This window comes from Neodiprion lecontei, chromosome 4, assembly GCF_021901455.1.
Source record: "Neodiprion lecontei isolate iyNeoLeco1 chromosome 4, iyNeoLeco1.1, whole genome shotgun sequence".
Classification (NCBI taxonomy): Eukaryota; Metazoa; Arthropoda; class Insecta; order Hymenoptera; family Diprionidae; genus Neodiprion; species Neodiprion lecontei.
Genome location: NC_060263.1, coordinates 35736683 through 35752781, shown reverse-complemented (window position 1 = coordinate 35752781; position 16099 = coordinate 35736683). Strand labels below are relative to the sequence as shown.

Below are 16099 nucleotides of genomic sequence, written 5' to 3'. Positions count from 1 at the left end.
TCTGTAACACGAGGGTGTAGCGACGTGTAAATCGCGACATTGTGCAATTTTACATCACAAGTGCGACTATAAATTTAATGTGTTTACACCTACCTCGTTATTATGTAGAAAATTCACAACGGAAACGAAAGAAAGTCTTTTGTCTTCGGTGTAGGAAGTGACGGGTATGGGTTTAGAGATTACGAAACCAGAAATGGAACGTTGTAGCGCTCGGCTCTGCAATTTTATTCAACGTTTATTGTAGAAGAAAAGAGAATAATAAAAATTAAAAATACACTTTGTAGAAATCATAAACGACAACGACGAGAAACAACGAATAATAGAAGAAGAAAAAAACTCTAATAATACCGATTTACCGTAGACGTGTGAACTTGTCGTATCGCGCTTTATGCTAACAAACAATAGTGAAAAGTATTTGTACATTTATATATTATTTTACAGTTAATTACTCTACGAGACGATTGAGACGCTTCTTACAGTAACTGTCAAGTGTATAATCATTACGGATACTTTCAGTACGAATATAGCTCTGTAGATATTCTGCAAATGAGGGGCGTGAAACTTTTAACGATCACTGTAATTATTGTAAAACAAAAATTGATTGAATTACATGAAAGTCCTGGGTAAGGTACACGACCGAAGCTGTGCATCAGGTGAACTAGAAATGCATTCAGCACAGGTGTAACCGGAGTGAAAGGACTTCGATACTACAGAGTAATGCAGCGAGTCTCTCGTCTTTCGTTTCTCCCATTCCGTTTTTTATCTCTTAAGTCGACGCAGGCTTGCATTGATAGTGTTATTAAACTCTAACCCACCCCCAAGCACGATGCTGTATACCTATACGTATATACAATTTTTGAAAAACAACACGACGATTAATAAGGCTTTGGCAATAGTCACGTTTTAAAAAACTTGAGCGATGGGCTGGACCATGAAAGACTTTCTTATTACCTAAAATGATAATGTACGTATGCGTTTGATGAGATGTGAAAACATTCGTCCGTCAATCCGATTCGGCGTCAAAGTCAAAGCGATTGAACGGTCGTTGAGGTCACGTTGAGACCTCGATGCCGGCAGGAGAGTCTTGTCTCCTACGTAGTCACGATGTTTGCCATCACTGGATTGCAGTTATCCACGGTTAGAACCTTCGGTTCGTTGGCAATCAACGTCTTCGACTCATCAGGGCAGACTTTTATCCTGAAAGAATATCGACCTCTCGTCAGTTTTGAAACGTGTTACGACTCCTCGAAATATCTTTCCATCATCCCGTCAGCGAGAAACAAGAAGTCGACGTTACCCGCTATTGGATTCCAGGCTGTCAACGACGACGGAGTCGAGATAGACCATCGGCTTGGTGATGAGACGCCAAGTGAGAGGGTTGAACGTGACCTGATACTCCCAAGTGACTTCAACGGCCTTGGGCTTACCGACAACTTCCCCTGGGAGTACAATCGTATGGGTGGTTCCCGGCCCGTAGTACTTGGAGTCTTCGCTGAACTGCATTCTCTCAGTCTGTCTGCCGTCCTCCCCGATCACCCGCAGGACAAAGATTCCTACTTCACCACCGTGGTTCATGCTTTCCACCGTCTTCGAGATGTTGATTTTGACCCTGTAGTGTCCTCCTGTAACGCAAAAACTCCTACGTCAGTAAAGGAAGAAGTTGCAGGGTTTAACGCTCACTGACTTGCAACGACTCTAATAAAGACCCAAAAACTCACTACAGAAGGGCTTTGCTCCAGCGGTCATTAGGTAGGTCGATGCGTGGTAGTTTCCTCTCTGTGCGTCGAACCCGAATCGTGGGCAGTACTGATTTACGCAATCGAAACAGCCACCCTCCTGGAACCGGGTCCAGGATGAACATGGAACCGCAAGAAACGGACAGGCTGTGTTAATGCTCTCAATGAAGTACTCGTAGCTTCGTATGTGGTTGCAGCCGAGGAACCTTCTAAGGCCTGAGAGAAACATCAATTTTTACCACGTGTTATTCGGTGTTTCGACCAGACTCGGACTGACTGACACAAATTGCCGTTCATCTCACCTCTGACGAAGCTTCCACGTTCAAGAGTTATCGAGTCAAGGACTCCCTCGTTGCATCCAGGTTGATTCCGGCCGTCGTTGGGGTAGAAATCGATGTGTCCAACCGGCTGGGTGATACCGAGACCACCGCTGATGAAAGGGTTGCAATCGGTGTGAATCACTGCAACGAAGTCGGCGTCCGTTGGGTCCAAACGAACCATCGGCGAGGTATTGCTGAAGTGCGGTTCCGCTGGGTCCAGACCTGAATCACGAAGGTTCATATCGAATAACGCATCGGTGAAATTAAATAGTTTCGGCAATGATAGTGCGGTTCTCACACGTAATGTGGTCCGGTTAGCTTTCGATACGAGTGTATACAATTAGAACCGAACAAGACGACCGTAACGGCAATGGTGGGAGAACAAAGGAAGGCCTTAGTCCAATTAAACCAAAGGATGTTTTTTTCGGGAGGTATGTACGTACATGCATATACCCATATCTCTGGCTTCGAATTACATTAACCATACATTTTGTACCATACAAATTTCTTTCGCCTACGGGCGTTTGGAGTGTAATTGAGGTGTTTTTGTTATTACGCAACAGGCCTACTCGCTTCGCGGTCATGAAAGTTGTCCGGTGTTTACACTTCCGAGAAAGAGCCATATCGTTTCTGACGCTACTCCAAGCCACGACTTATGCACGCTTGTATGCTGATACGTCTGTCCGACATATACACGCGACTGACCTACCGGAGAGGCGGTGGAGTCCCACCAAAGTACATTTATACTGGACGACGTCCGACTTCCACACAGTCCGAAGCGACCTACATATCAACACCGGTCAGGCATCCACAACACGCGTTTCGTTCAGGACCGTAACAACATCTCATGCACTTTCCCGTATAACCGTATCCGAGTTTCATTTTTTCACATTTCGAAATACTTATGCCGGAAGGATTCCACCTCGTATCTACGTTAAATTACGCACGATGTGATGTAACCCTCGAAATCTGACGCATACATTTCCATATTATTTCGACCACAAATCACGTCCACGTACTCCGTGGCGCACGTCACGTAGATTCGTTGCCAACTTCTTTGTCAGTATATAGACAGTTTCGAAGAAGGAAAAGATTCATCCTTTGGACGGATTCTAACGTCAGTCTTTTCTAATTCGGTTCTGTAAACAACAACTGTAGGCTCTCAACCCGACCTTTCCTTGTCCTGGCGATGTAAATTTATAATTAACGGCATTCATGCCTGCCTTTCGCGTATTTCGAGTGTAAGTAGTAATAATTTTACGTAAAATTTTTCCGCTCCGCCTGAACCATCACTTATAAGTAGTTTTCGGTTGTAAAATATATCATAATTTAAATAAATAAATATTTCTAGTCTGAGGAGCCCCCCCCCCCCATACCCATTAGGGTGGAAACGTCATACATATCAATCTGTCTTATTATTGACCTGACGACACCGAGATAACATTCGACGAAAAGATTCATCCATAATTGTTTCGTTGTTTTGGTATAACTTCATAAGTCCCCACTCTGAACAGTTTATAACAGTGAAACGTACTACATGCTTCACGTTCACGTTTTGGCTGTAATCCTACAAATAGAATTATCACGAGCCAGGAAGGAAGTATTTCTCTGGAATAGCCTGGTTTGGAATGTTCTCTCGATTCCTGGCGTGTAGCGTCAAAGAGCGAATCTATAATTTTCATCAGCTTGGTCCTTGCGAAGTGAAACCAGTCGCTGCCACTTCCTGACAGGACGTGGTACCTTACTCCACTTGTTTACCGTTGTCTTGTCTTCGGGCGGGGCACGATCCGCCCTCGAGTTCCTAGACGCCCTCGACGACATCGACGATTAAAGACTCCTGACAGTCACTGGAGGGTCCGATCAGGACCAGTCGACCCTCGGCCTTTTTAATCACCTTCGATCCACTCGCCTCTGTACCCGGGCGCACACCTTCCGAGTCTTTCTGTCGCTAGCTGCTACCCTGATCTTTCCTGATCCAATCGATAGACTGCTAGACGGCCACGTCAGGGATGAACGAACCAGTTACTCCATCCTCCGCATATACCGGAGGTCGCAAAAAGTGTCCGACAGCCTTGCATCCCTTCACACTCACAGCCGTAAACGCAATTCTCCAACTCACCAGTTATCCTGCCGAGATTGAAGCCATATCGGACCCGCAGGTTGTATCCAACGTAGCCGGCGGTGTGGGCGCCAAGGCTATGTCCGATGACGTGGACCCTGGAGGGTTCGAAGCTGCCAATCTTGATGAACTGGGCTGCAAGACGAGCAGTCATCGCTCCCACAAGCCGGGTATTCGCAACAGCCTGAGTGTACGGTGGACCAGCACCTGTGAGCCAGTTGACGACCACCACGTTGCAGTCTTCACGGTGGAGCAGTTCCTTAGTCATTCTCTGGGGGAGGAGAAATAGGGTTGGTTGCAGTGATTGGTGAACAGCGACGCGTATAAATGTCACGAGAGAAAAGAGAGAGAGAGAGAAAGAGAATTCAGCCACTTGAAATTTCTCCTTTGATCAAATAGACCCATTTGTTTGCAGCCCGGCATTAGAGCTGCAACATTGGACTGGTTATTTTTTATCGCGGTGAAACTTCGGCACGATTCGCGGTGACACTAGAGAGTGACTTACCAGGACCCAGGTTTTGTCTCCGTTCTCAAGGTATCCGTGGATGATGAAGTAGACGTTCCCATCGGGGCGGATGTGAGCGTTTCTGATCGTGGTGTCTTGGTCGATCTTCAGCTCGTCGGGCTTGTTTAACGTATTTCGAGTGTAGAGAAGATACCTTGGGCCGATTTTGTCCGGGCGCATCGGAAAGTCAACCACTGGTCTGTTCTCACCGTACCATGGCTCTCCGATATAGAAACAGCCGAATGGCTGATAGCAGCGCCACATGTACCAGTCTGTAAAAATAAATTGAGGATATTAATTACACGGTAATTATTGTTGTAGTCGTACTGCTGTGAGCTGTCGTTTCTTAGGTTAGTATACAATTAAGTAGCTGGGCTTTTAGACATGCACACTTATCATCGGTATGTAGTGCGCTGCGGGAACCGAGCGCTAATTATGATTATAGATAAATTTCGCAATTAGTCGCTGTGTTACTGTTGGCGCGATTATACAACCATTGTGAAATTCAAGTTTCAAAAAACATTGAAGATCACCATCTAAGGGGGAAAGACGCACTTATTGTTAGTTGAATGGTTCTCGTTCAAATATCTACATAATTTATGTTAATTATTATGATTGTCATACCGAGCGCGCGGTTTCATATTCAGGCTAAGACCACCGAGAACAAATCTGGACGACAGGAAAACCAGCGAATCGATAAGACTTCGTTGTGCCGTTTCCAGGAATTCAAACACGTAATATATAGAGTTAACGGGTCTTTTTCAATGACTTATATTCTAACGCTCGTGCGAGATTCCTTAAAGGTTATCGGAGCGATAACGCTGCTTCTTGCTACTGGTATCTAAACGATGCGGTGTTGTGTCTTCGATTGAAGATTGCTGCGGCTACAGGATGTATAATATGCTGACCGCGCGAAGAAAACGGCCGGTGCATTTCTCTTCAACATTTTGCGCATTCACTTTACTTGAAGAGAAAAATTCACGAAGATTCAGAAAGATCCACGTGCAGCTTATGCAAGATGGGCCAAAAAATCGGTCCGATTTAAAATGTGAATAATATCAAAACGCGTCCACCGATTTTCAGAAACTTTTTTTCCTCGAAATTAGAAGATCGAACCTTTTGTTTCGCGTTTGAAAATCTGAAAAATATTTATTCCTTGCTCAGATACACGCTGTTGAAAAACGGGTTATGAAAAAATTGCTGGGAATGCGACAAACATGAATATTAAAGAATGTTCAACTTAATCTCCATCTTAAATTGTGATTCGAAGTTTGATTCTGGAATTTTATCAAATCTCCTAGACTTTATTCACACGACATGAAACTGTTTTTCTAATATCAGTGTCAAAAGTTTTTGAAAATCGGTCAACGCGTCCCGAATTTCATTCACGTTTTAAACTGATTCGATTTTGTTTTTGGCCGACCCTGTATTGTATAACGTTTGATTACTCACCGTCTAACAACTCAAATGTTTTGTTCTGTTGCTTGGACACGTTTATTGTCGCCACGTCGTTTTTCGCTGGCAAATTGGATAAATTTTTAACCTCAGTTCCATTGGGAAGTGTGCTCATAATATTCGCGGTGTACATTAACATCAACAACGTGTCGTTCAGAATCGGAAGCATGTTTGCTACGTTGCCCGTAAATTTATTTTCACAAAATTGTACGACGTTTGCTGAAAGGCACAGTTCTACTTTATTGAAAATCACTGCAGTCGAACTGACGATGCGAACATCAGTATTGATACTGAAAAACGACGTTACACGAGTTGCAAAACACGCGTCGCGCAAATATCGTTTTACTTTTTCCTCACTTTTAATCACTTGTTATTCTATAAAGTTTAATATAATACTTGTCCTATAGCGAAAAGTTGTTTAACGAACTTGTTTACAACGCAGTCACGGGAATGTTATAATTTCTGAAAAATTGGCGAGATATGAATTCTTCGAAGAGAGTTTATCGAAACAGAAGAGAGAGAGAAAAAAAAAAGAAATCGCTTTTCACATTGGCTTACATTTTTATACCGGACTATTAACCGTATGAACTTTCTGTTTATAGAGTAAGATTTGAGTTGACAGATAATCACGGTTTTACTAATCACCTCTTATACCGCAGTGCACACTCAACACAACCGAGAATCAGAAGTGCTTTTTAGTGACTGATCGTCCGTTCGTTTGCCAGTCCGGAATCCGACCCTCTTTAAGTGCCTCCACGCTCCCTACCCTCCTCGATCTCCTCCGTGTTTAAAAACGTTAAAAATTGATTGACGCACAACTGCCAGAGATAACGTTAATGTTTGTTACGCTCGCGCCGTCGTGACACGACATTAATTATTAATTGCCAATTAATTGTAATATAACTATAAAACGTAGCAATTTGTGCCAGATTTTTATCAACCTTTTTATTATCATATTTACGATCCTTCCACTGGAGACTGGTAAACACTCAAAGGGGTCAGCAGAGGTAATAAAACAATTCGCGGCCGCCGAAACGATACAATTTCCAAGTCACCACTTCGAGTCAATCGCGAATTTATCGTTTTTTCATCGCAGCCTGACAACGAGTAAAACGATCATGCCACCAGCTTCTGAGCAGCCGATATTAACGCGACGAGTCGTCGTCCGATCCGTCGTACTTCGGTCTAATTGGGCGATGATCGACCCTCTGGTTGAAACTGACCCGGACTCCTGCTTGAAATGGATAAGACGGCATACAGCTGACGAACCACGACGCTAGCTGTGGATACCAATTACGTTCAGATCGTAAGTGATTTATTAGTTTCATTGAAAGGCGCAGCAGCACATGTGCATCGACGTACCAACCTCGAAGAAGCTGCCTTTAGATCAAATGCCGCCAAAGGCACCGCTCCTTGACTAAAAAGATGCGCTCTTCTACGGTCTGCCGAGAATCTACCGAGCCCACGGCTTCTCAGCGACGCCGAATACCCCCGGCACAAGAAACGTATGGCAATTAAGTATCCTTCGTCGAACAGAAATGCCTGCAGATTCAGTCTTCACAGTCAACGAAACTTTCCGACAGCAATCCAGGAAATGTGAAAATAAACCTTTTTTCTTCACGGTAAAAACCTTTTCTCGATTTTTTTACGGCCCAACAAAATCTCGTACACAACGTATTCGAAAATATTTCTCAGCGGCTACTGAGCTCACCCTAACACGAGGTCTTCAATTATCATGATGAAAGTTAACCGCCTCTTATATATGGTTCACTTTATCTATACAGAAACGAGTAATCTCTTGTAGTATTAGGCTATGACTGAACTGTTCAGCCTACTGTTGTCCGTTTGTTTGCTCTACTGGAATTTGCTTGCCAAATATAGTATAAGTAACGGAACGAAGTGGGTATCGAGTTTTCTGCCAACAGCGTTCATGCGGCTGTCAAGCAAAGTCGTTCGGCCGATCCGAGAGGAAATATAACCAGAGAAAATACTCGGCACCAGATGTGCCAGATGCTAGCTCAACGAAATTCGAACTGCCATGCCGTCTATACATATAGGTTGCCGTTCTGAAGTTTGCCTCGTTTTTCGTTCCGGGTACGACAGAAAAATTGAAATAACATTATTTTAGCTTTTCGATGTATAGCCGCTGCTTAAAGCTGGTGGTATATAATCTAAGTGGTTGGAAATTTTCATTTCATTCTAAAATCATTATGTTGAAAATGAAATGAAACGACGCCAATCTTTCTGAAGTAATTTCTTCGGTATGCGAATAAGCATGAGGTCTCAAATTGAAACGAAAATCTGTAATGCGATATAGTACATATTGTAAGTATTATTGTTGGCAAAATGCGACACGTATAGAAGTAGTAAAACAATATTTATAACTCTTCCTGCATTTTTTACTTAGAGGCCCCTTTCCATAACGAAACTTGTAATTCGTTGACTGCACCCCATCCGTCCAATCGGTTACTCCCCTGATATTGAGGGGGTAGATTCGCTCCACCTTTGACACTTGATTCAACAAAAGGCAGGGACTACGGTAAGGGACCGTATCGATCGCGGTGAAGTATCGCAGAGGAGAAAGAGAGAGAGAGAGAGAGAGAGAGGAACGAACTTCGAATGGAGTTGCTAGTCACATCATCCCCCAGAGTTACCCTTCCCGCAGCATCCCCGGACCAAATTCCCAATAGAGAACCCTCCGCGGAGATTTGCTCTACACCGATCATATTCTCCCGGTATTTTGCAGCCCCTATGATATTTCACAAATTCGCCAAGGGGATGTTTGCAGATTTTGCAAAGGGGCGCGAATCCCTCGGAGGGGTTGCAATTGGGGTGGCGCGCGAGTATCGCGGCTTCGACAACTCCTAAGAGATCCTGGAAGCTGGGTGTCCCCGTTGTGTTTGTGTTGTTTTGCGGTTAGAACGAGCGTTAGACACGAGCTTTTGGAGAGTGTGCGAACGTCCTTAGGTGCGTACGCGACGCGGCTCGATGGCAGCAGATCTGCACTTCGCGCAAAGCTGTTCGGAAGCTCGCCTGCAGGTGCGGCTGGCGATATACATGACGAAATGGTTCGTGGGCGGTGCGACTCACGGACGTTCCGAACAAAGGGTTTTTAGGGCCCTTAGACGGCTCCTCTGCCTCCTTGATCTCCTGCTACCCAGCCCTATCAAAACCCCATTCATTTACATGCGTGCCCGAGGTGCGTACGAGCCCTCGCCACTGTGTAAGTAACGCCTCGAACCCTCCTCGAGGAGGGTGAATTAAGCGGTAAAGCTCTACCCTGGGAAAATGTATTCCCCGATCCGTTTGGGGCTGCCGTTGCTATGGCACCGGGCTTCTCACCCCTTCGAAATCGTCCCGGGCATTTTGCCAGAGAGTGTGTATTGCGAATCAACTTGGGCTGGAACGGTCGTTGTTTCCCTCAACCAATCCGCGGCATCCAGTGTTAATCGATCGGCAAAATTACCTCTCTCCTCGCCGTTTTAAACGGTCTCTGCGTATCTTCACCGACGCGGACTGAAACTTGACGTACCATTTTTTATTTGCAAAGAATAATAATAATAATAAAAAAAATCAAATAATAAAATGCAACTCAATCCACCGCAGATTGATCTCTGTGCAGGATTACCGAGTGTTAAGGAATAGCTGTTCGATTCGTTACGTAAAATAATACCTCGGAATCATGTTTTCATGCAATGAGATTCGTGTATTTCAAATGGGATTATCGCTCGACGGCAACCTTCGCATTGGTGAACGGAGTGATGGAGTAAGATGTGGGCGGCGCCAAAGGTCTTATCATCCCCCACGTGGTTATGGGTTCCTGGTTTATAAGCTGACACGTGCCTGTCTGACCTTAACTCTTTCGGTGCGTCGGTGGTTAAATGATTTTCAAAATAGGGTTTTTACCGCGAGTCTTTGTCAGCCCGCGAGCGGTAAGTGATAGGTTTGCTCTTGTGTCTCCGCCCAGCCAGTACGACGTTACGTTAAAGTTACACAAAATATCTTGTACAAAGGAAACTCAACTTTTTTAACAGGAGATTATGAACGCGGAGCTGAACACACTGAAGTACAGTTATTTTCATCGACTGGCACGCCGGTTGGCTGGTTGGCTGGCTGGTTGGCTGGCTGGTGGTCGATCCGTTGGCAGACACTGCGCAGACGCCTTTTATACGACGAGGAAAAGAGCACGTGCTCGATAGACGGCGGGCCACTTGTCGTTTCAATTGGATCCCTTCGCGTGATGACAAATGAACTTCTTTTATCCAAAAAATGGGGGAAGAACAACATAGATCAAATTTTATCTTCATTACTTCGGTGTAATCCTCACGTAAGTTCGAAAAGTATTAATTTGAACAACCTGTGCAAGGTCTGAAAATTGTGTTAAAATGTCGAATAAAAAGAAAGACAATTGTTACAGATCACAATTGATGACCGCATAGATCTGAAGTTTGAACATTTGATTCACTTTTATTAGGGTTGATAAAAAAATGATACCGCGATTTTCATGTAAATAATTGATTGGACCACCTTCCTTGAGTCTTACTGCAGTTTATATACTTATGATTGAACTGAATTGTAATTTGTCCCTGATAACAACCCATAACATCCCCGTAAAGATCTAACGGAGTTGGACTGAGTTTTTGTATCGGCGAAGCTGGACTGAGAAGGTTTTAAATTCAGAATGAGATCATTGAATGCGGTAAAATCTCGACTAGATTGATTATTATCAGAAAATGAGATTATAAATAGATCTGATTTTTACAGTTCAAAGAACAAATAACTCCATCGGTACTGTTGCGAGCCAGCGATTAAACTTGACATAGGTGTGTTCGCAGGTTAGTGATAAGTGCCCATGCGTTATAAGAGCTCCAATGACGCGAGGCTCGCATGCGTTAAAAAGTTAGAGAAACTGAGTTGCGCCATTGACCTCGATAGGGCCGTGACAAACGGCGTCTGATGCAACCGGACAGCCTACGAACAGTCCCTAAATTACTTACAAGCCTTCCTACGTCCCTGTGACTGAGGCCCTTCAACCGACATCCCTGAGGACAACCACGGAACGAACAGTGGCCAAAAGTGTCCATCAATCAATCGAACCGAACGACCGGCCGGGTACTGAACGTCCGTGAAAGATTAAGGATCGAATGTTTTGTAAAAGGGAAATGGCGCGGTGACGGGGACTAGGAGATTATGCCGAGTCGCTGGTTGTAGCCGAAGCCAGTAGGCCGGTAACTAAATTACGGACAAGGGACCTTCACCCGATTTCCGGCGTGGAGAGAAAAAAAAAAAACCGTCAAAGTAGGTGAACCAACGGGGAAGTAGAATGGTCGAAGAGGGCAGTGAACGCGATCGCCTAACCCACACCTAACATAAACGACACCGAAACCCCAAAAGGTTCAAGACGATGGAGCGATATGTTTCAGCAAAGGAACAATCATCCATCCTCGAAATCATCGGCCAACGAAAATCAGAACGTGGCACGTCTCTGATCACCTCCTCTATCGATGCTGCTGCTGCTGCTGCTCATTTTTTGTTCACCTAACACTTTTGTTTTCTAAAATTAAGAAGCTATTGGAAACTGTAACATTTTACGACTTGCATCCGCTGTATTGTACCGCTTACGAAATACTTTGGAAGCGTCTTTTGAACAGTTTCCCGGTTGTCTGAATACCTTTCAAAAAAGGGCCGAGGGTGAGGATTATAGCAATGCTTGTGTCCGGCAAAGACGGGCAACACTTTTCGAGAAAACGACACCCTGTCCATATCAACGATGTTGTTACAACGATGTCGTGAAAAATGATCAAGACCGGTCGAGTTCATAATTTCCTGTTGAAATTTGTCACTGGCTTCGCTTTCACTTTCTGAGTGCCTTCGCAGAGTCGAGACTTTTTTAGCAGGACTTCGGTCGGCCTCGGAGTGTTTGCTGAGATTAACGAGCGGTCTTTGGAAGGCCTGTTTTCCTCCTCGGAACAAAGGTCAAGTTGCTTTCGGTATATTGGCCATAAATCTACACTGTAATCCGATGGTCATTGACCCCAGATGAGCCGCGTGGAACACGTGCACATTAGAGAGAGAGAGTCCCTTGAAGGGCTCGGTTGGCGGTGAACTGCTTCTGCCACCTCATGGTTTCCTGGTGAAAGTGCGTAGGCGTACGCCCTGAAGGGTTAACCATTCCCAATTCTACAATCAAAACTCGAGGGACCCCGTTATTGCCGTGTATGGATAAGAGCCCGTCGGTGTGCGTCCACCGTCCGCATTTGTGCTTGAGCCGCGCTGGTATGGTGAGCACTGCTCCCTCGTAGTTCATGGATTCCTGTTTTGGTTGTTTATCTTTAACTCGCGGTCGCGGTCGTCGTGTTTACCGATTTATTTTATGCAAAAGTAATTAGACACTTTCACGAGCCACTATGCGTGCTTTAATATCGCGCTACAACGGACTTTATGAATATTAATTAACATCGGGCTGCCGTCCACTAGGCGATCATCAAGCGGGAGAGTTTTCGGTTCACCTTTGGTGTGCAGGAAGCTTGGCATCATCCGGCGGTGAACGCGAGAAAAGTCTCATTGCGATATCGATTTCCCGGATCGTGCCTCTCGTCTATTCAACTCGGAAGCCTGCGGAGTCTGACCCTCGCCTTCCTAACTTCCTGAGAACTCCGAGTCTCTTCAATCGAATAATACAAAGAGGCGTAACCCGAATGGCATATTTATCATTCGCATGCTTCGTTGAGCGCCAAGAGTTTTCCTCTTCCTTTTTTTTTCTAAATCTACCGACTTGTCTGACCAGGGACTCATGGCTGGGCGAAGTTCGGTTCAAAGAAAACCCGCAGAAAGTACTTAACAATGATAAACGGTCGTTACAGGGGTGGAGTTTACGCACAGTCGGAGAGGTTGAGTGCCAACGGGAAGTGGGGCAGACTATAAACAGTGAATAAATTCAATTTGTCCTGCTTCAAGAAAGATAAATAGCGCAGATGTCAACAATACTAGGATAGTATGCGGCGGCAGAAACCATCCGGCTATAGTGTCTCATCGGATACAACATGGCGTATCCCAGGTATAAAAACAATCGTAAAATTCTCCAGCTGCCGGCGTTCTCGTTCAAACTCCTCGAATGCTCTTCCACCAGAGATGCTTTCTCAGGTATCGATCGCAACGGTTGGTCCACGCACATGCATGCTCTGAGAAATCGGCACTACTTAACCTGTTACGTAATCCACCGTGGCCTGAATTAGCGATTGGGATGTCATAAGGGAGAAGTAATTTGCGGATACTAAGTGCAAGGATCGAATGACAGCGGTGGAGTTGGTGAACCCGGGTTCCGAAGGGAAAAGATGCTCGCTATTGGATAGTCGGATCGTGACTGAAGGCCCGTCACACCGTTCGCGAACGAGACTGACTGCCAGTCAATTTCCATTTCCGCTGGATATCCTTTATTCGGTAGACGCATTTGAGGCAGGTACGGACCCGATTAGGGCGTAGTATCAGCCCACGAAGAACGAGGCAAAGACCTAAGTGACGGAGCATCTTAAGGCCAAGAGTAGTCCCAAGAAAGTGGAGGACAATGGAGTAACTCCTCCGCGTCACAGGGAAATATGAGCGTTACGAAACTCTCGAGGAAAATTCACCCCTTCCCTTTCCGCGGCCGAAGAGGAGACGAGACGTGCTTATGTCTTATACCTGCAGAGCCCCCCCAGCGAATGAAAGGAGATCGACTAACAATGCGGCGTTTCGTGGTGGGACGACGAGTGGGCGTATCTCTGGGGTTATTGGGCCTAATTTACTTGGAACAAAAGAATCGTGGGGTGCCGTAACAGGGTACTATGTTGTTCTCCTTCTTCGCTTACGATCACCACATTCCTTGGTCGACGAACAAAGCGGAAGAGCAAGTAACGCGGTTTGGGAAAAGAGAACTGGGATACAATAAATACCTTTCCAAATATTTATACCCACAGGATGGTAATGAGCAAATGACACTCGATTGATGAAGTGAATAGGTCAGGGAATACCAGTGATTCTTGAACAAGAATAATCAAGCTACTCGACATCTAATTATCGTTCAATGATCGATTGTACTAACCACGATTCATACGATAGTTTGCTAATATCGACTTCTCAGTTCCTTTTCAGCATTGCTCGTGGAATAGTAACCGGTATCAGTAACACGTGAATGGTTCCGGATAAAAGGAACGCGGTGACAGTAATCAGGAAGTTATGAGAAGGTGGAGCAATTTGAGCTTGAAGGTTCACCACCCTCGGTAATTCCATATCTTACCGTTCTTACTCGTCTGGGTCGTTGGTGTGGAATTGAATGGAGCAGGTATTAAATCCGACGACCGGCGGGACAGAGCAGGGAACGAAATAACAGAGGATCGTGACCAGTGGCGATGGTTAACGAATTGGACTTGGACCCAGAGCAAGAAAGGGTTGTGGGCGGTAACAGAACATTCATAGAAACTCTACCAGGGATTCAGCGTCACGAGGAAGTCAATCGGCATTCACTCCCTCGATGCGACTGCTTATCCGACTCCACTGCTGGTGGATGGTATCGACCATAAAGCAACCCTCCGTGGGACCTGACAGCCTGTCTACCCTCTTCACGTTATTCCAAAGGAATTCGAGAGCACGAGCCTTTCGACAAGAGCAGACGTCTTCACCGCGGTGAAGATCAATATTATGCGATTCGTGCCGGGCTTACGTGAAACAACACGAAAACATCAATTGTCGTGGGATAGGTACTGTAATGATAATGTACGGTCACGAGACAATTTTGCATTGAAGAATTTCGTGTTAATAAGACTAGTTAAGTTGAGATTTAACAAAGATTACCCACGGTAGGTATAGCATTGGCATTCGGAATACAAGCCTGGAGTCTTCGACTTCTATTGTTTGCAGCCCGCCATCGAGTGCTGGACAAATTCGACCACTTCGTCCCTATGCAATCCTAGCGTCTTTCTGACATTTCCTTTGTTTCCACGGGTTGCCACGTGTTTGGTTGCCTGTAAGAAGATTCTCTAGTTTGTTTTTCCTGTTTCTTCATTGCGCATAGATGAAGGAAAGTCTGTCTAGAGAGTATACAAACGTTAGGAGAGCAGGACAAAGCGGGTGGAAACGCGCCGCGCAACACCCATTGAAACAGCATCAACACCACGGAGGTATCCTACGTACGTACCTCTGGTACGTGTGCAGTTGGTGAATGAACGAACGTGCCCGAACCACTTGCGCGATACTACAATGGCGTTCGTAAGTTATTCTGTATGGTTGACGGTTGTCGCATTCAACCCCTATGGTTTCATGTTCACTTGGTCAAAATGCGTGGGCGTTTATCCAAAGCTGTTCCTCACGTATGTCGGAATGAATGTGAGATAGCCACTCCAATGCGACCTACGTGTTATACGCTTTTGGATGTAAGATGCAAGGCTGATTGTGAGACAGAGACGGCTTTCAGCGAAGGAATAACTTATACCTTATTGACATTGCGAAATTCTTGTGTCAATAAGTAGTGTTGGGGGGGGGGGATATGAATTAGTTTAATTGGCTTGTTAACATGGTGATTATTTATTGTCGATTAAAAGGTTGGCCGCGAAGATTTAACGTAAGCTAATTTTAATATCCAGGTAGGTTCCTGATATTCGGAAAGGCTCCTGCGACCTCAGAGTGACCTTTTTGTTACCAGGAAATCATGGCCCCACTTCCCGTGAAATTATATGGCGCTTCGGAAATTTAATCCCCGTTACCGATGACGCGAAATTCTTGTTGGCCGTTTCCAATCAATCGGCTCCTTCCGCTTATACCAGAGCAGCAGAAATGGCATGGGAAAACCGAACTCCTCTGTCGCGTTCCCGGGTATTTTTGGAAAACCGATACTCAACGATTACATCGCCGGCGCGCTGCGCTAGACCAGGTGGTTCAATGTATTTGCCGCGGTTGCAGGGTGAAATGAAAACGGAGTTCGGTAGACAGA

General features: G+C 45.2%; 1 protein-coding gene across 2 annotated transcripts; it reads right to left on the bottom strand.

The window, feature by feature from the left end:
* Nucleotides 1–196: 196 nt before the first annotated feature.
* On the bottom strand, nucleotides 197–6831 carry LOC107220326 (inactive pancreatic lipase-related protein 1). 2 transcript variants are annotated; one of them, XM_015658879.2, is made up of 7 exons: nucleotides 6133–6831; nucleotides 4681–4952; nucleotides 4176–4446; nucleotides 2039–2278; nucleotides 1719–1952; nucleotides 1298–1622; nucleotides 197–1197 (listed from the first exon to the last, which is right to left on the bottom strand). In XM_015658879.2, exons 1-7 carry the CDS (start codon nucleotides 6302–6304, stop codon nucleotides 1092–1094), a joined length of 1620 nt encoding a protein of 539 aa, XP_015514365.2. In that variant the 5' UTR covers nucleotides 6305–6831; the 3' UTR covers nucleotides 197–1091. The 2 variants fall into 2 exon arrangements, with proteins under 2 accessions (XP_015514365.2, XP_046593434.1); XM_046737478.1 differs by having other exon boundaries at nucleotides 6694–6831.
* Nucleotides 6832–16099: the final 9268 nt, after the last annotated feature.